The sequence below is a fragment of the Amphiprion ocellaris genome, chromosome 4 (genome assembly GCF_022539595.1).
Source record: "Amphiprion ocellaris isolate individual 3 ecotype Okinawa chromosome 4, ASM2253959v1, whole genome shotgun sequence".
NCBI lineage: Eukaryota > Metazoa > Chordata > Actinopteri > Pomacentridae > Amphiprion > Amphiprion ocellaris.
In genome coordinates, this window is record NC_072769.1 from 37,478,675 (window position 1) to 37,498,984 (window position 20,310).

The 20,310-nt window shown below is 38.2% G+C and overlaps 2 protein-coding genes across 2 annotated transcripts; both read left to right on the forward strand.

The window, feature by feature from the left end:
* Window positions 1–224: 224 nt before the first annotated feature.
* Window positions 225–5,420, forward strand: eri2 (ERI1 exoribonuclease family member 2). The gene is made up of 9 exons (XM_023297712.3): window positions 225–410; window positions 690–754; window positions 887–967; window positions 1,067–1,194; window positions 1,308–1,470; window positions 1,699–1,799; window positions 2,160–2,241; window positions 2,358–2,446; window positions 2,903–5,420. Exons 1-9 carry the CDS (start codon window positions 388–390, stop codon window positions 4,394–4,396), a joined length of 2,226 nt encoding a protein of 741 aa, XP_023153480.2. The 5' UTR covers window positions 225–387; the 3' UTR covers window positions 4,397–5,420.
* A 1,300-nt stretch (window positions 5,421–6,720) lies between these two features.
* On the forward strand, window positions 6,721–11,580 carry thumpd1 (THUMP domain containing 1). Its single transcript, XM_023297709.3, has 5 exons — window positions 6,721–7,087; window positions 8,924–9,101; window positions 9,198–9,283; window positions 10,579–10,741; window positions 10,826–11,580. The coding sequence occupies exons 1-5, from the start codon at window positions 6,881–6,883 to the stop codon at window positions 11,155–11,157; spliced, it is 966 nt and encodes a 321-aa protein (XP_023153477.1). The 5' UTR covers window positions 6,721–6,880; the 3' UTR covers window positions 11,158–11,580.
* Window positions 11,581–20,310: the final 8,730 nt, after the last annotated feature.

Below are 20,310 nucleotides of genomic sequence, written 5' to 3' on the forward strand. Positions count from 1 at the left end.
CGAAATGTGGTTGTGTTTGGTCTGAGAAAATGACACTTTGGACATCAGTCTGGCTCCATGTGTACATATAAATCTTCTCCCTATGTTCTGTCCTGCATTAACTGCGTATAAACCCAGTGCAGTATGCTGTTATTTTGATAGGAAGTGGTAAAAACAGAACGCCGCTTCGCTTCCTTACGGTTTTTCTGTGTCGACTAATTGTATCTGCAGTCGTTTCTGTTGACTTGCAGAGAGACATAATCGAGCTCGGATTGATAGATGCGCATTTTAAAAAAGGTAGCGCGGTTTTGCTTCGTTTCCAATGTCTAGACTTTGGCTTCACCCTTTGATAGTACTACAGTTTTACCGTGAAGTTATTGATCAAAATCCCACCGTCAAGCAATAACTATGTCTACAAAGAAACTGGCAAAGTAAGTGAATGCGTTAGCTGTTAGCTTGCTACACAGCTAATCCAAACAACAAATTAAACACACAAAGGAGCAAACTGTAAAAGCGGTGCAAATTTAAATATTTGGGCCATAAACTAAATGTTTAAATATTGTTTTACGTTTCTGACATCATAAAAGTCACCAATATGTCTATATTAACAATATATTCAATTAATATTCGCTTAGTTAGTTTAGTATTGCAATGATGAAAAACCATTCTGTTAGATTTCAGGTTGTTTTTTTTCATTTCTTTCTTCACAGGGAATTAGGATTATTGAGGCAGCGGAGTCAGTCCTCCTCTGGGTCAAAGAAATCTACAGTTTCAAGTGAGTGTGATCCATCCAGTTGACAATGTTCACAGTGTTTATGTTTAGATTTGATCCCTTTCACTGTACATATGTATGTATGAACTTTTTATTTATATGTCTATTGGCGTGGAAAATGTGGGTTTCTTTCAGATCAAATATTTTCATATCTCGTTGTGATTGACTTTGAGTCCACTTGCTGGAGAGAAAAGAACAACTACAGTCAGGAAATTAGTAAGTGGCAGAAAATTATTTTTTAAAAATCCATTCATTATCTTTTTCACCCATTTTGCCATTGAAATGTGCCCATTTTTTGTTTCTTCCTTTCTGTAGTTGAATTTCCTGCTGTTCTGTTGAACACAGCCACAGGACAGGTCGAGTCTGAGTTTCACACTTATGTTCAACCCCAAGAACATCCCATACTGTCCGAGTTCTGCACTGAGCTGACCGGGATTACACAGGTGTGTGTGCATAGGGAAAACTCTACAAGTCTAAAAATATTACTGTACTTCTGATTGATTTGCACTGTATAGTTTCATATTATGTCTGACAGCTTGATTTCTCTGCCTCATAGACACAGGTTGAGGCAGGGATCCCCCTTCAGATCTGTCTCTCTCGGTTCACCCGCTGGCTGCAAAACCTTCAGCTCGAGATGGAAGTGGTCTTTTCCAACAAACAGCAGAGATGTTCTGCCCCTTTGCCTTCTCAGAAACTGTGTACTTTCCTCACATGGTCAGGTAAGAGTCATTTACATTGGTTGTCATGTATGTAAGATCAGTGTTGCTTTAAATTATTATTTGTAAACCTCCTCACAATCTGATTCAGTTAAGGAGATCCTTTCTTTTATCAGAGGGAAGACAATACAAATTATCAGTATTGTTGAAACTAGTGAGATATTAAATGCAAGAGAAAATCTGCTTGAACACATTTAATCGTAATGTGTCTCCATCTGTTTTGTGTATCAGACTGGGATCTTGGAGTTTGTTTGCAGTATGAATGTAAACGCAAACAGCTTCATAAACCTGATGTTCTCAACAGCTGGATAGACCTGAGGAGCACATACAGGGTAAGTACCAGCTTGCTCGCTTGGTCTTTGGACCTTTGCTGTCTTTCATTCTAGGTATATGTTTTTCAGTCTGTAAAATATTTTAAATCATGGCAAATTGCCATCTTAATTTGACAGAGACCACAGTTACATATGTATTTGTGTGAGCATGACTCCAAACACCAAAATCTACCGAATTTACAGGTGCCTGAAATAATGGAAAAGATTAGATCATTTCTCTTATGATTATATAGACATATTTATACTTCAATTAAAGGAATATCTACCTTGTCATAGACTGAGTAATTAGTCTTATTTGGCCTCATGTCACCTCTATTGATCTTGTAATGTCTAAACCTCCATTTTTTTTTGTATTTCCAGCTGTTTTATGCCAGGAAACCCAAAGGCCTGAACGGGGCACTTCAAGATCTAGGGATACAGTTTTCCGGGAGAGAACATTCTGGTACAAATAAAGCAAACATATCTTGGTTTAGATTATTCTACACATAAAGCAGCCTAACCTGCTCCTCTTTTGATTTTTCTATGCTCCTGTTCTTCATGTTTCTCCTCTTTTCTCAGGTTTGGATGACGCCCGAAATACAGCTCAGCTGGCAGCAAGAATGATGAGAGATGGCTGTGTAATGAAGATCACCAGGAGCTTGGAGAGGGTGAGTGGTCGTCCGACGACGTCCTGAAATTTCGGCCTTCAGCTTCACCTTGCCAAGGAGGCAGTTTTATGCAGTGAATATATTGAGATCAAGGATGGAGCTTGTTCTGTACAAAAAGATTCTACAGTATATGTAGAGTTCATAAATCTTTTTGTGGTGACACACTTTAAAGCTTATTTAAATAAAGAACTATAAAACTGGACTTCTGCAGTCATAAACAGAGGCTTCTGTGCCTTTTCTCTAGATTTATACTTGATTGGATGGGAAGTTTGAACAGTTATGTTGATGGTTGGCAAGTGGAAATCAAGATAGCTAATTATGTAGTTCAAAAGAAGGATCTGGTGTACCACTAACCACTGCTGCCAGGAAATATTTTGACAATGCAATTTTAAGGAAAGTCAAATATGGGCTGTATTTTAAATTACTTATTATACACTTCATATTTTCTTTTCGTAGACCTCTTTGATAGTCAAACCCATGTTTGGAAACACTGCCTGTCCTGCAAACAAAAAGACAGAAAACAGGAACAACAATAAAAAGGAAAATACTCTCACTGCAAGCAGACCCTCATCATCCAAAATTCCTCTAAAGGCTGCTCAAAAACAGCCTTGTTCAGAGATCATCACTAGGAATGTGGACATAAAGGAAAACTCAAATTCAGTTCAACAATCTGTTCAAACCTGTCAAAGCCTGATCTCACCTAAGACACTACTCAATGGTGCGATGACCCCTTTATGGGGAAACAGCAGGAGGTCAGTTACAGCAGAGGCTGCAGCTAGCCGTTCCTCCTCAGTTATGATCAACTGTACTTCACCACGCAATAACAATACCAGCCTGGTTCTGTGTTCTACTACCATGAACTGCTTTTCACACCTACCTCAGCCAAACCAGGAATCAAAAACAGGAGCAACACCAGGACTGGTGGAGGAGGAGGGAGGTGCAGAACTTTCAGTGGAAACAGAGGAGAGATGTGGTTCTTATGACGATGTGGTGCTAGATGGTGATGAATGTATTAGTGAAACAGACAGAGAATGTGATACTGAGTACATATCAGACTTTGACAGTGGATGTTATGAGTGGGAAGAGACAGATAATTCACTTTCACCTGGAGGTCAGTGCACATTTAATATAAGAGAAACAATGAGTGCTGGAAACTCCAAAGTGCAAAAGATAACTAGTGATTCATCAACAACCTCTAACTCGACAAAGACATTAAGATCCCATATTACAGTCTCTAATAGCTTAAATGAAGTGGTGCAGCATTCAACATCCTCCATGTCGGATAGTTATTTTGCTGTGCCTAAAACTGTGACCTGGAGAAAACCAAATCAGTGCAAAACAGGACTTAGAACCTCTCTACAACTTCAGGAAACATCCGATGGGAAAACAGACAAGTCTTCTCTAATCAGACCAAAGCCCTTTGTTCCAGAAAAGACCTCCACCCCCAATACCTCCTTTGCCAGGCCCAAACCTGTCATCACCCAACACACAAAACACAAGGAGACCCACAAGCCATCCTTTACCATCTACACTGAACCAGTAAAACAGACTGCAGCGCCCCCCGGTGGTGCTCTGTACATCCCCATGTATGTCCTCTCCTCTTTGTCAACCAACACACTCTCCTCCTGTACCAATCCTTCCTCCACTTCAGTGAAAGGAGCACACAAGATCACTTCCCCTCTGTGTGCATGTGGTCGTCGTGCAAAGCGACAGGTTGTGTCCAACGGCGGTCCAAACCACGGCCGAGGGTTCTATTGCTGTCCAGTACGACGCTCGGGCAGTGGAGGCAGGGTGAAGAAAGGGTGTGAGTTTTTTAAATGGGAGTCGGCTCTGATGAAGAACAGTTCAGTGGTCGCTCCTGCTGTCGGTTCTTCTGTTTCACTCTGTCAGATGAACTCTACCCTCACACATCGTCCACCACACAGGTCATTGGTAAGAAAAAGCTATTAGAGAAACTGAAAGGGGAGAAGCGTAAAAACGAGGAAAAACATGGAACACATTACACTGTGTCCATACACTGTAATGTCTCAGTGAGTCTTGAGCAGAACAAGGACATTTTTGAAAGTGTTTTATGTGTACTTATGTTGTTAATGTAACCTATGCAATTCAATGTTGTTATTTTATGAACTTTATCAACTAATAACTTATTTAAGCAACTGTTGTAGGTTTTGATTAACTGATAGTTACATAAAAAGGGTACAATCTAGAAAAAAAACCCTGGCAGAATCAGTTAAGTATAATAAAATTAGTTTATTATACTACTTTTACTGAGTATAAAATGAGTATCCTTCCTTGAATCAGCTACTGCTCCAAATTGCACTCATGTTGGACACACATCAGCAATTCACATCTTATTTAAGCAACTTTTGTAGGTTTAAATCAACTGATAGTTACATTAAAAAGGTTATTATTCTAGACAGTTCCTGTTGCAGGATCAGCAAAGTATAATAAAATGAGTTTTCATGTACTTCTATATGGTGGTTTTGCCTGGGTAAGCAACTGGCTCAATTGCAGGACTTTTTGTATCATAGTTGACATTTTTGCTGTTTTCGGGTCTAAAATCAACATCACCGCCTATAACCAAACACCACATGGCATTTTTTGAGAAAGATTCTTCTAAAATATTATATATACAATTGAGTAAAATTGAAATTGAAAGTTATTTATAAAGATATTGTAGTAAACCTGTTGACATGCGATAAATCCACACTTGACTCACACACTACTTTATATTAAATAACTCAGAAAGCCTTGGAGTCTGGCCAGTCTTTTCTTCAGGAGGAAATGACATCATGTGGAGCAGGTCATGTGATGTGGGCAGGTCAGGTGTTTTTGTAATGGCTAACTTGGTTGAAAATGATTTCTCAGACGCAGATACAATTTGTTATTTTCCATATAAAATTTGATTTATTGCCAAAAAAGAAATATCTGTCATGATTATCTCAACATAATAAAAAGAACACAATCAAAACTATTTCTGAATAAGCTCGTTTTATTAATGTTTAGCTAATTAGAAGGTGGTTGTGATTAACTGAGACGGTTATTTAGTTGACATTTTAGTGATACCCAGTTATTTTTATTAATAAGTAATTGTTTCCATAATAAATAATTATGGAATTTGTAAAGACACGATCATAATGAACATAAAAAAAACATTAGTTTCTTTTACTTCTATTAAAAATGTATGCAAGATATATCCCATGGTCTTCAAAAGTCCGTCACTAATATATTGGCCCAACTGATAAGACTGATTGCCAAAAGAAATTACATTTTGACCTGCAGGGGGAAAAATAAACTGAGATATTATGCCACCCCAGTGTGAGTAATGATCTCAGTCTGGCCACAACTATGTAAATGTCTGCAAAGAAATAAATTATTATTATTAGATAGATAGATAGATAGATAGATAGATAGATAGATAGATAGATAGATAGATAGATAGATAGATAGATAGATAGATAGATAGATAGATAGATAGATAGATAGATAGATAGATAGATAGATAGATAGATAGATAGATACTTTATTATTCCTGAGGGAAATTCAAGTTTTACTTGTTTTACTGTATACTACTGTGTATTTCTGTATACTAAATATTTTGTTTTTTTTAACGTGCACTGGCGAGAAATTTATATTATAATTTTATTTTTTTATTTATATATATATATATATATAGATAGATAGATATAGATATAGATATAGATATATATAGATAGATAGATAGATAGATAGATAGATAGATAGATAGATAGATAGATTAGATATATATATAGATAGATAGATAGATAGATAGATAGATAGATAGATAGATGTACAAAAACAGATATAAAGATAGTAAATTCAGCTTGTTTCACTGTTTTACTGTATATTACTGTATACTAAATATTTTGCGTTTTTTTAACGTGCACTGGAGAGAAAATTATAATTAGATAGACAGATAGATAGATAGATAGATAGATAGATAGATAGATAGATAGATAGATAGATAGATAGATAGATAGATAGATAGATAGATAGATAGATAGATAGATAGACAAAAATCTATATAAAGATAGTAAATTCAGCTTGTTTCATTTTGTGTTTTGTTATTTTTAGCTTTGCCTTTCCGAACGGCCCAACACTTTTGTCCCTCCTGAGCCGCCGTACAGGACTGTGTTGTTGCTCCGCTGTCCTTCCTTGAATCAGCCGCAGCTCGAACTTGAACACATGTTGGACCCACAGACGGCATCGGTCTCACAACTCCTCCGGGTTTTCACTTTGTAGCTGCTGCAGCTTTACGACCTCAGACAGCTCGTGTTAGCCTCTGCTGCTTAGCTAACGGCTAATAAAGTCCGGGAGGAAGAGCCGAAAACGAGCGGGTCGCTGCTGCTGCTGCTGCTGCTGAGCCTCAACTCTCTGCTCGGTGTTTGAGCCGCTTCGAAGCCTGCAGGGAACATGTCAGCCGCGCAGAACGAGTCCAGGAAGCGGAGCAAGAAGCGCTATGGGGCCGGTCACCACAGCAAGAGGTGGAAGGGCTCCCGGGAGCTGGAGGTGGGCATGGAGGGGATCCTCATCACATGCAACATGAACGAGAGAAAGTGCACCGCCGAGGCCTTCAATCTGCTCAGTGAATACGCAGAGCAGCTGTACGGGCCTGAGAAGGTGAGTCTACTGCTGCTGCTGCTGCAGCTGCAGCTGCTGCTGAGGGAGGAACAGTTTTCATGCACTGGGTCATTGGAAAACTGGGGGCTGGTTTCTTCAATCTGTTGTCTCAGACTGTTGGAGAAAAGAAAACATCCAAAATGTACCTTTAGCTGTTTAGTTTGCAACACTGTTGGACAGTGAGATAACTCCTAAGTTGTATATTTATGCATAATTTTTTTTTTTTAAATGTAATGCATTACTCAAATTAGATACCTCAGATACCTATATTCCATTGAATATGAGTCACTTCTGACCCATGTTGTGCATCAAAGGATTAAAATAGTAACTATATATGGGATTTTACAGTTAAGGCTGCAGTTAATGTTTATTTTCACTGTAGATTATTTTCTTAATCAAGCCATTAATTGTATGGTTTAATTTTAAAAATTTTAGAAGCTTTAAAACAGAAGTAATTGTCAGATTTTCAACTTTCTGAAGATTGGTGAACTAATCCTGTAACATCTGCAAATCTAAGCTTAAAATTTGGATGAAAAATACTTTTATTTATCCATGCAAAATGTAAAACATGCCAATCAATGCTTCCAAAACCCCAAGATGACCTTCCCAAATGTCTTGGTTTGTCCACAACCCAAAGATAGGAGGTTTGCTGTCACAGAGGAGCAAAGAAATGAGAGAATTTTTCAATTTAAGAAGCCGGAATTAGAGAATTTTGACTTTTTTCTTTGCAAAACTATTCAATCTGGTGAAACACAGTAGTTGCAGATAAATTTAATAGATGAGAACTAATCTAACAGTTGATTAATCATTGCGGCTCTATGTAGAATATTTGTAGGAGCTTCAGTAGAAATCAGCGGAACTTCTCTTGTAGGTTCTTGAAGATGTTTCACCTTCATCCAAGAGGCTTCTTCAGTTCTCAGTGACTAATGGAGAGTTAGTCACTGAGAACTGAAGATACTAGACTTTCCAGTTTAATTCCTGTATATATTGTATAGTTTTTACAGAGCAGTTTATTCATATACCCCTAAAAACCCTGATGTATAGAACATTTTATTTCTAACATCATGGCAAAGTTTTTTTTCTAGCTGTTCATGGTATTTTCTTATTTTATGGAGTGATTTTATATATATATATATATATATATATATATATATATATATAAAAAATTTTTTTATATATATATATATTTTATATATTTTTTTTTTTATTTTTATTTTTATATATATATATATATATATATATATATATATATATATATATATATACAAAATGAACAAAAATTCTAAACTTGACTGTATGTTGTGTTCAGCATTCTGCTCTAGAACTTCTTCCAAATAGTGCATATTTGGTTATATAATACTTAATTTACATATTTTCAGAAAAAAACTATTTCAAAAAACATATAATGCAGGAAATAATTGTGTTCATATAAGTAATCAACTGATGCTCGTGGAAAGTGAAACCATAGTTCTATTAATATTTTCCTTCATCTTATGCTATAAATTGTCTTTGATTTATGCCTGGAGGTAGCCAGACTAAAACTTTTTCTACCTTCAGTTCCACTGTGTCCAACACGCTCTTCAGCTGGACTTAGATCCTGTAGAAACAGGTTCCTCTTTAAGAATCAAAAATACTTTTTAAAGGCCAAATGCCAAATATTTGCTGTGATCAGTTTCTTAAATTATTTTTATTGTTTTATTTCCTGAAATAGTAAAATACTTCTCTTTGGTTGGCTGAATGGTTTGACAAAACAAGAGATAGTCTATGCAATTTATTATCAACAAACTGCTACGTTAGACCAACTAGAGTTTAACTAAGCGCCGCTCTTGATCACAGCTGCAGGAAAATGCTGGTAGCAGCAGTGACGAAGAGGAGGCTGAGGAGGAAGATGTTGATGTTGCACTGAAGAAAGAAGTGGCACAGCTGCAGGCATCTGGAACTAAACAGGAGAGACGCTTCCAGGCTCTCGATAGCGGAGCAAACAACGTCATCTTCATCCGAACTCAGAATCTAGGTAAGAACTTCTAAATAAAAGAGTAGTTGGTCTGATGCATTTTTAGCTTTCAGTGTGATTGTGATTACGATTTGTGTCTTTTTTTTTCTGTCCAAGAATCTGACAAACTGGTTCATCACATCCTGTCTGATCTTCACATGACCAAGAAGAAGAAGTCACGCGTGATCCTCCGAATGCTGCCGGTGAGAAAATAGAATCACTGAATGTCAATCTAACTGTTTAATGTGGTCCAAGTGGTTTAATAGATGCAGTATAGAAATGTGTTACAGTAGAATAAGCAGAGAGGTACTGATTCAGTCCAGCATTTAAGAGTCTGAACAAATATCTACACCGTTCTGCCACAACATTAAAACCCGCCGCCTAATATTGTGTAGGTCCACTTCATCCCACCAAATCGGCTCTGATCCACCAGCCCATGGACGAGGAACCTCTGTGGTGTCCTCTGAGTTGCAGGGTTGGGCCTCTACCAATTAGGCTTGTTCCAGATCATCTCCCAGATACTCGGTCTGATTGGAATCTGTGCAGTTTGGAGGCCAGAACATGAGCTCTTTGTCATGTTCCCCGGGCCGTCCCTGAGCAGTTGTTGCTGTGTGGTAGGACATATGGTCCAGCTGGGGGCAGCTCCTGCTGCTGGGGAGTGGCATTGCCATGTGGACAGGGTTGGTGTTTGGTCTGACATAGTAAATAGGTGGGTGTTATCTGTCGAAGTAACATCAACTTAACAGCCAGAACCAAAAGATTCCTGGCACAATGTTGCATTGCAACAAGATGCTTAATGTTACTCAGTTCATTTGGCAGTTGTTGCTCATTTGTGTATTGATTTTAAAATGAGATATTGTTTGATATTTGCAAAACGGCTTTCAAATCCCGATCTGACTCATAAGGTGTAGGCGGCAGGTAGAAGCCTGTCATTAGCCGCTCATGTCAGACAGCTTTGTCCTCTACTTTCACTATTTGGATTTTACTGTATCCAAAATCCACTTTACAACAACAGCCTCCAGGCAGGGTTGGCCTGAGAATTTCAAGTTTTGCAAATCTTTCTGTGTAGATTCTTAGTCATCCAGGACTTCTCTTTCAGGCTCCTGAACCTTGCAAAGGCAGTGGGATGTTTTTTTCGTTGATTATCCATTTCAACGACGGTGCTCATCTCCTTGCATGCCAGTGTTCCACTAAAACGATTCCCCGTATCACCAGAACACAGAAGCCGCATGCTGCACTTAGCTCCATCTAAGTCGATGGTGACTGGTTTAAAGAAACACAAACAAGCCAGAACATATTTTTTCCTCTATAGCAGAATGATGAGGTGCAGCCAGACAGGTTTGTTTTGCAGAATGAGCTGGCTGAGTGAGAGTATTAGAATCCAAACCACTTTTAGCTCTGCAACATTAATATATATGATAGAAGTATAAGGACTAGAATAATTTAAGTTTCCATGCTGTCATCCACAGTGCCTGATCCTTGTTTTCATCTCCTCCAGGTGACTGGAACATGCAAGGCCTTCCAGGAAGACATGGTGAAATACCTGACCACATTCCTGGAGCCTTGGTTCAAAACCCCAAACTGTGCTACCTACCAGATCGCTTTCAAGGCTCGCAACAGCAGCCACAACAAGAGGGATGAAATCATCAAATCTATTGCAGGTAGACTTGGGCGCCTGTAATATTCATATATTTTCTCATTGCTGCACCACTGCTGACTTGTTCTTTTGATTCTGACCACTACAGGTCTTGTGGGGAAGTTAAACCCAAAAAACAAAGTGGATTTGACTAATCCTGAACTGACGATCATTGTGGAGGTCATCAAGGCCGTGTGTTGCATCAGTGTGGTAAAAGACTATACACTGTATAGAAAGTACAACGTACAGGAAGTAGTGAAAGAGGACGTACCCAAGCCTGATGGGACCGCAGCAAAAATAGATTCAAACACAACCGAGAAGAAGGAGAAACAAGATGCAAGGGAGACGGACAAAGAAAAGAAGAAAGGTGAAGACAACGAGGACAAAAATGAGTCAGAGGACAAGAAGGAGGCTGATAATGGTGAAGGTGGGGGGGAGTAAAAGCTCACATTTACAGAAACCTCATGGTCAGTTGATGAGACATCATCTTAAGTTGCTTTATATTCTAGTGTGTTTGTGTTACATGGACTGATAACATGTTTTGTAAAAACATTCAGGTTGGCAAAAGTCAAAATGATCGTAATATAATTTAATGTTTTTTAATGTTCATAAACTGAGCTGTCTCTTTCAGAAAACCGTGGTTTTGAATTAACTTTACATACCAATATAACTGCCAGCAGCTGACAGTTTTTCAATCTGAATTTGATTTTTAATGTCTGTGTCAGTTTATTTTTGACATTTTTACTCAAAAAAGAGGAGTTTTGCTCAGGTTAACAGGTGTGTCACATTTCATATCTGTCTGGCTTTTGTAACTGTTGTTTCCTAAGCTAGTCCCCAATTAAAACTACCTGTGTGTTTGACTGATTTACCACCTGTTCTTTACTTATTTTGTGTTTCGTGTTATAGTGGTCGGAAAAACAAGGTTAAAGTAGTGGAGGAGAGACGACGTTAAAAAGAGGTAAAGGATGATGAAAAATTCCATTAATACAGTATAGACTGTGTATGCTGTGTCACACCTGTAGGGTGGAAAAAATATTGACGTTTGGTTGATTTTGCTTTTTTACTCCACAAGATGGAGTTAATGCCTCATTTTACAGAGTCATGAGAATCATTGGGAAAGATTCACAATGGCTGTTTGTCATGGATGAACAATTTACCAAAAAATCATTAATATCACTAAGATCCTGCCTTTGTTTTAGGTACATCACCTATATTTTATGTAGTTTTTAAATGTTTTGAACGTAAACAGTAGAGGCTTTCATATTGGTTTAAAACACATTCATTAACAGATCCAGCTGTACTATATCTCAGTACAGATGTAATTATTTTAAATGTGTTGGATGTTAAAGTAATTTAGCAGGAACAGTTGAACCTGTGATACCAAGGAACTGCACCGGTCTCTGGTGAGGTAATTAGTTTTTTGAGTGACAATATGCCTCAATAAAATTTGTCATAATATATTTTTGGGTTGTTATTGTGAAAACAATTTTTGAGGATGGTTTCTTTTTGAAAGATTTTTTTTTTTTTAAAAACTGAAGTAACATAGATACAGGACTTTGCTATAAAGTTAAAACACTCGGAGCTGACATGTTGGTGTTTACAGGTAAGTTTCCCGTTTTCATCATCTTAGTTTATCTCAGCATCCTAGAATTTCCTAAATAGCTCAGACACATGAACAGCTGAGGCTGATGGGAGTGACGTTAGCTTTGAAGGTGTTCATGCATAAAAGACTTTTGACCTGCTGATGATGCTCGATTTAAAGACAAAGGATATGATGCAATCCCAAGGAGACATGAACATTATCCAGTATTGAACATTTGTTGAGATTTTTCAGTCTGATCCAAAGACGCGAATCAAACAAAAAGATGCTGTCTTTGGAGCAATGCTGTAAAATATGAGTACTGCTTTCTGTTCTGTGTTGGTTTTCCAGTGTTTGCAAAAGATTTTGCATCTGTGGCTTTTTCCAGAGTTTTTGCATCCATTCACTTTACAGATTTCTACTAGAATATGTGATCGTATTCCTGCTGAACTATCCTGGGTCTGTCCTCTGCATCTACCGAGCATTCCTCTAAAGGTCACACACTGTTTAATGGCTTTTCTTTTCAATATATCAGCAGGAGGACATGGCTATGTTTAGAGATTTATGGGTAGACTCATCAAAGTGAAGTGTCTAAAATTAAGAGAAACTGAAAAAAAATGTCTCTAAAGCATAAAGGGTGCAGTATACTAAAGTCTTGGATAGAGTGTGGTAATGCTAATTAATTATAATAACAAACTCCAGTCCGTGTTCTCTATCACGTACACACACATGCATTAACTGATTTGTGAATTCTTTTCCTGCTCATTACACTTGGGTTGAACTGTTGCTGTGACCTGCCAGTCATTATCTCCACCGTATTCAGCTAAAACTCACAAATTGCATTTCCACTGGCTCTCAGGTGCCCCAGTCAGTGAGACCTGCTGACAGGCTTGAAGCTCTGCTGCGAAAGGGAAGGATTGGATGTTTGCAGCCTGCCAGCGTGTTATTAGTACAATACCAATTACTCTGTGTAACTAGCATACATAATGGCTAATGTACAATGATGCCTTGTAATGATATGTTGGCTGTTGGGTGAAATTCAGGTGTGATATTATTTCCCATAGATGCAAAGGTGTTTTTTTTAAATTAATTTTAGTAAATGTCATTGCTTTCCCCAGAAATAGAAATTAATAGCACCAGAAGGTTATTAAAATTTCCTAGTCCCTGCATTAAAACCATCCCCTGTAAGCTGACAGTTTAAAATGTTTAGCCAGGAACAGCATAATCAAAATCAAGGGAATATTTGCAGTAGTCACTAAATGGTGTTGTCTGCTTGAAAAAATAGACTCTGATGTTTTAATTGCCCCCAAAGCCATGTCTAATTAAACCTCTGTGGGCACTAAAGCCCACTGGTTTCCAGCCAAAGGCACACAGGCACGTACACACTGCTCTGCCACCCAGGATTGTGCACTCATTCAGGTTTAAATGTCACAGGCCTGTGAAACAATTACATCCACAGGCGCATGTGCACACAGTCCCCAGGGTCAGGATTAGCATCCATTGGTGTGGCTCCATATCTGACCTTTATGAGTGGTTAAGTAGTGCTCTCCGGGGTCTCATTTGTCTCACTTTAACCGAACAATGGCCTCAGCCCCCTCACAACTGTAGCCTTCTCTCTCTGAGTGCAGAAAGAACATGCTCAAGCTGAAATTGTTGAGCTTCAGAGCTCATCAAGGACTTCAGGTCTACTTTTACTTACTTACATGTGGATAAAATGACCATTAAAGCCCTGTAAGTAGTGGTTTCATAATGTAAGCAGTGCATTTTAACCATTGTAATTCCTCACTAGATGAGCAAGAATCGAAATTCTAAAGGGCATTTGGTTCCTATTTACTAAAGAATCAGCTTGGGTTACGTCACTGTTATGTTTGAGTTTTTAGCGTTTAGCGTTTTTAGCATTTCAGCAAAACGAAGCATGTATAGAGTGTGTCACTAGATGGCTGTTTTCAGTTTCATGTAATGATGGAAACTGAATTGATGGAGACTCACATATGTCAGCTACTTTGCAGACAGCCACCTGTTTTGCTGTGAACTTTCATTCACAGACACAGAGAGAGTCTTCTTCCTGAAGGGGTGTGGACAACAGCGGCTCAGCTGAAATTTAACATAACAGACACTGAAACAAGTACAGGGTTAACACCAGAGATTATACAGTCATGGTGAAATGAAGCATCTCTGTGGTATTTTAAGCCTAAATTTGAAAGACACATTATGGGACCATGTGAATCTTTATTTTCCAAAAGGACAGTATGGGACCTTTAATAATTCATCTGTACAGTATTTTGACTGATATCAGCCAGACAAGAAACAGTGGAGGATAAATCTGATGATGTTTGATATTTTTTACAGCACAAAAAGACCCAAACTGGCAAGAGTGTGCTCAAGAGTACTCTCTTAAACACATCAGTAAGCCACACAGTTTCACATGGTTTCCTAATTACACGGGCTCTGTAATTTACTTGGAATCATTCCCACATACACTGTCCTGCTGTTAATTCTCACAAGAGCACCAAATGTTTAGTAATCTGCATAAGAACACACCATATGGTCTACTTACTAAGCAATGAATGCTAACTACTACAGGAACCAGCTGTTTCAAGAAACTACATGTTCCATGACTGCTGATGAGGACTGTGTCACAGAATTGAAAGCTACAGCACTGAGTGAACCTTGAGTTGAGACTATTTTGTCTGCTACATTAGATATCCCTTCTGCCATAGTGCAATTATAATATTATACAAGCTCCAAATTAAACATCCTTGAAACTTGAATTTTAACATTTTTTTGCTGGTAACCAAAGATTGATTTTCTCCTCAAAACCAATTAGATTTAATTTTCATAGCTTTTATCTTGTGATGCCTTCAAGGAGTCATGAACTCGACACTGGGAACTGTTGTACCAGAACTATTAGATTAATATTTGCAAAAGAGGGATATTGCATGTTAACAGTTCTTCTTTTTACTCTTAATAGAACTACCATTTCTAAGGACGGCATTTTGGCAGTAAGAACAACACGTGTGAATAATAAAAGTAATCCATCCATCTATTATCTATCTAAACACCGCTTGATCTTCTTTAGGGTCACAGGGACACCCTGAATAGGTCACCAGTCTATTGCAGGGCTACATATAGAGACAAACAATCACACTCACACCAATGGACAATCTAGAATTACCAATTAACCTCAGCATGTTTTTGGACTGTGGTAGGAAGCTGGAGTATCCGGAGAAAACCCACACATGCAAACATGCTTAGGCCAGGAATAGATTGTTCCATGCTGGCTCACTGCTTACGGAGACAAATGACCAAAACAGAGCCATTGTTAATGTTTTAATGTGAAAAGTCATATTTTTCTGTAAAGAAAAAGTCATACAATTAGAAGGTGAAACTAGTTCAATTACTTTTATAACGTGTGCTGTATTCATGAGCGTCTACCATTTTTAGCTCAGATGCTTTTGTGTCTGCATTTTTAATTAGGATTTGCATGAGACTGATAACTTTCTGGTGCATCCATCACAAGTAATTTAAAGCACTATAGTAAAGAGTACAGTGATAAGTGATAATTATGACATTAACAAAGCAGAGCTGTATTTACTTGGCACTTTGCAAAGTTTTCCTGAGTGGACCAACACCGACTGGATGACACCGAATGTGGTATTAGCTTGATAACACATTGCAGCCACAAAAATGACCACTGAGTTGGGCCCACTTGTCCTCTGCAGGAAAAAGCAATTAGGATCCTTGCCAAACTGGTATTTTACTGCAGTGCTATTGTATAATAAAGGCTTTTGTTTGTTTTTTTGTCCATGCCCTCTAGGTATGTGTCAGTTTACAGCTTCTCCAGATGCCTTCTGTCTTGTCATACACACACACACACACACACACACACACACACACACACACACACACACACACACATAGTTAACAGATGCACGCACCAATGATTTATTTATTTATATCTATTGTTACAATGATTCCAATGTGTTTTGGAGGACATGTATTTCTCGGAGAGATTGTGGGTGTTGTATGTGTGCAGCAGTGGACTATGTGAATGGGGTTCAATAATGAGAAATGCTTATCAAGCCTCTACAGCCTGTCAGCTCGCTGCCATTAGCTGTTACCCCAACAATCCTACAGGTAGGCCAAGAGTGCTCATATTGATTCCAAACATTCCTATTTGTCTCCGCAGAACGGGAGCAATCAGCAGACGGATTTAGTTGATTAGGATTATGGAGAAGTAATTTGTGGAGGAAATAAGTGGGCATTTTTGAGGGGTATATTAATGTTGGGAAATTAGTTTTCTTAATACCTGGGATGAAGTTGCCGTTTGAATGTAAATGACTGCTTGCAAATGACAGAGAGACGGCTTGGTTTTAGTAGGAAAAGCTGAGAAACAGTTTGCTGAGTTGAACAGACAGAACATCAAGATGGAGAAAGCAGAAAATATGGCTGAACAACAGATTTAGGAGCAGCTACTCCCCCCCACACACACTCACATTTAGTTCTCATCAGCAGTATAATCCTTGCTGAGGGTACTTTCCATATCACTGGGTGGCTTTTGCTGCAGAGAGACGCATTTAAGCATAATGCTAACAAGAACCTTGACAATTAGTTAGACAGCAGAGGCTGTGTGGGGGCAGAGAGGCAGCAGGGCGGCATGCAGAGTAAAGATGTGAATAGAAACCTGGGAAAAATAGAAGAACAGCAGATTATGGAGAGGAGGCAGGACTTGGACATCAGCTGTGTGACTCTAAAAAGCTTTAATTACTTCTCGTTCTTTTTTCCTCCCTATAGTCGGTGCTTAAGACGGAAGTGGATCAAGGCCCTCTTTCACTAATGAGACCTTGCTTAGTCTATCAGACAGAACTTAGCATATGGCACACTGTTGCCTACTTTGTTTGCATCTTCAGTCACTTCATCCGCTTTTCACCGAACTGCATTAAAAACAGGAATGTGTAGCAGTGTGTTGTTTCAGTTTTGTTGTCCAGTATAACACTGTGTTAATTCATTTATAATATTATTGGTTTTTGGTTGGTTGGGTTGGGTTGGTTTAGCTACTTGGGAAGATTATGTTATTTGCAAATACAGCTATTATACTCATAAAGATAAAGATACTAACTAGTACCAAAATGGTTCGTTGTAGTGATGCCATGTAAGAACCTTTGTTAGTTCTTTATTGAATCTTTTAGCCATAGCTTCTTTAAAGAACCATTCCTATGTACATTTAATTAAAGAACCCTCAAAAGGGGCTCAAAAAAACATCAAAAATTGGCTTCTTCAGGCACCCAAAATGGCACTCAAAACAACTTTAGTGAAAATACATTGTTTAAAGAACCATTTTAAGATATGTCTTTGTGGACAGACCTGGCTCTATATTGATAAAGGGACTTGATAAACATTTAACTGATTGTTCAAGTCAAATCTAAAAATTTGTTGTATTTCTGTGTCTTCCATTATAATACATTTAATATTTTGGGTTCTGGTATGTCGGTCAGACAAAACCATATATTACAAAATTCCACCTTATAATTTAGGGGATCGAGATAGTTTTTTCTCACTGTTTTCTAATATTTTATAGACCAAACAATGAATCAATAATGACATAAATCTTTAGTTACAGCTCTAATTCTATACTATTACCTGCTACCATAACAAAAAGCTTTTTTACTATTTTGAAGAACCACATAAAATAAAGAACCAATCCATAAATAAAGAGGTTCTCCAATTGATGGTGGTGTTTTAAGGAACAGAAATTTAAGACCACCATTTAAACCAATTACAATGTTGGACCCTAAAATCAACTTTATGTAGTTGATAAACTATGTGCAACAGCAATGCAGTTAGAAAGATAGTGCTGAAAATCTTAGAGGTTACATATTTGTATCACTAAAGACATCTGTCAGAGCTAAATGCTTAATGTGTGAGGAGTCACTTTTGTATTTTTTTATCATGCAATCAAACAGAATAGCTCTGCAATAAAAATGAAAAAAACAATTGATACGACCGCAAAACTGTGGACACTGCATTCAAAAAAAGTTTAATTTCAAGTGAAATAAATTAATGGTCAAAATGTGAGTCCAGCAGCTTTGTTTGCAACCTACATGACCTATGAAGAAAAATAAAAGACACAATGTGAAAACTCAGAGTTTCCTGTCTCAGGGTCCATCAGCTCAGAGTTCAGGGTCAGAGTCACTTTGTTCAGCTTGTTTTCTTGAACAGGCTGCAGGTCGGTCTTCACCATCTTATCTTGTGCAGGAAGTGCTGCTGTTTACAAGTTGTTGTTTTGTTGTTCTGATTGATCCTGGCCAACGCGAATGTGTCGTCCATCTTTTAGCATAGTCTCAATCATGACATTTAGCTTAAGCAAAACTTTTGGATTCACACTCTAATCGCAAATTTGGTTTGCTTGTAAAAAATATTCTTTGACTGCAGTGTGTGTAGTTTTGCTGTCAAATCTATTTTTGTTTACAAAACAATCCTGTTTATTTGCATGATAAACAAAAGAAACAAAAGTAACCTTACAGGTGTGAAGCATGCTGCACCACAAAGCCAAAACATGGTAGCTACATCCTGTTTGGGGTTCAAACTGAGCTCAGAAAAAGATTTTTGACACTGATTTCACCATTTTAAAATGTTAAGCTGCAGGAGTATGTAATTTGTATGAAAACTGAATGTAAATGTGAAGAACTAGAGGCTAGAACTACTAATTAAAGCTAAAAAGAGACCACTAACAAGCAAAAAAGAGACCACTAACTAGCTACAATTGTGCTAATAAGTTATCAGTGAAAGCTTGCGAGGAGTTTTATAACCACTTAACCTTAACTGTTTTTTGTCATTTGTAATTCATAAATATCAAATTTAACTAAGTGACATCTTGGTAATTGTGTTTTATATTTCACATAAATATAAATAAATAATGTAGCAAGAGAAAAACAGCATACCTACTTTGGCTAAAAGAGAACTAGCCAAACCAGAGCAACAGTAACTCCTAGTAAGGATAAAATGAGCTAAAATGGCCTAAAATAATGGAATGATAGCTGTTCTATCTGTCAAACATTATGTTTTCCATCCTGAAATGGTGAACTTTAAGATGTTTTTCTGGACTTCACTGTTTCAGTAGTGAGAGTTACCATGGCCCAGCTTTGCACAGCTGTACAGTAACTGTTATGTAAATCCAGTCTACTGTATGTCAAAGACAAGTTGACGGCAATAAAAAGCTGCTTGGCGTCACTCCATTTGCTGGTACATCAATGTTGGACAAATGCAGCTCATTCTGTTGCTAATAATGTGTGTTTTGTGGAGGAAGATCTTATTGGATTGGATAGCAGCTGCCACAGAGGATTGAGAGTGCCAGAGTGCAACATGTATATGTGATTTTCAGGCAGATGACAGACAGACAGAAGGGCTCCTTAAGAGGACATACAACTTTAACAGGATTGGAAATGGTACCGACCAGCTGTAAGAGGTAAGAGAGAAAGAGCAGGGGATGAGAGTCAAAGTGGGAGGAAGGAGGGGTGGTGCGCCATGAGGTGTTGTCATTTAACCACCAAGTTGACCAAGAGCACATTTGTGTTTGCGGCAACAGCTCGGAGAGATGGATAAGAAGGATGAAATGAACGTGGAAGAAAAGCAGCGAGCTTTGGGAATGAATGAAGCTGTTAAACACATCATCAAACGCCACAGGCACAGCAGGGGGCCTTGGGATACACCCGTCTGAGAGATGGGTGGTGTGGGTGTGTGCATGTGTGTGTATAGTTTTGTATTGGCCTAATAAACCATCCATCTGCAGGGAGAGCAGAGCAGTGGATGCAAGGAGCGAGGGGGGGTTACAGCACTCTTTATGCTCCATATTTACACCCCTTTCAAATGCACAGACCGACAGATACACAGTCCTGCCCAGAGGTTCTTTGATGCTTGTCGATACCGCTGCGTGATGATGTCATACGGCAGAGAGCAAGGGAGGGAGGCATGATCAAAGGAGAGAGGGAGGGATGAAGACGCAGGAGAGGATATCC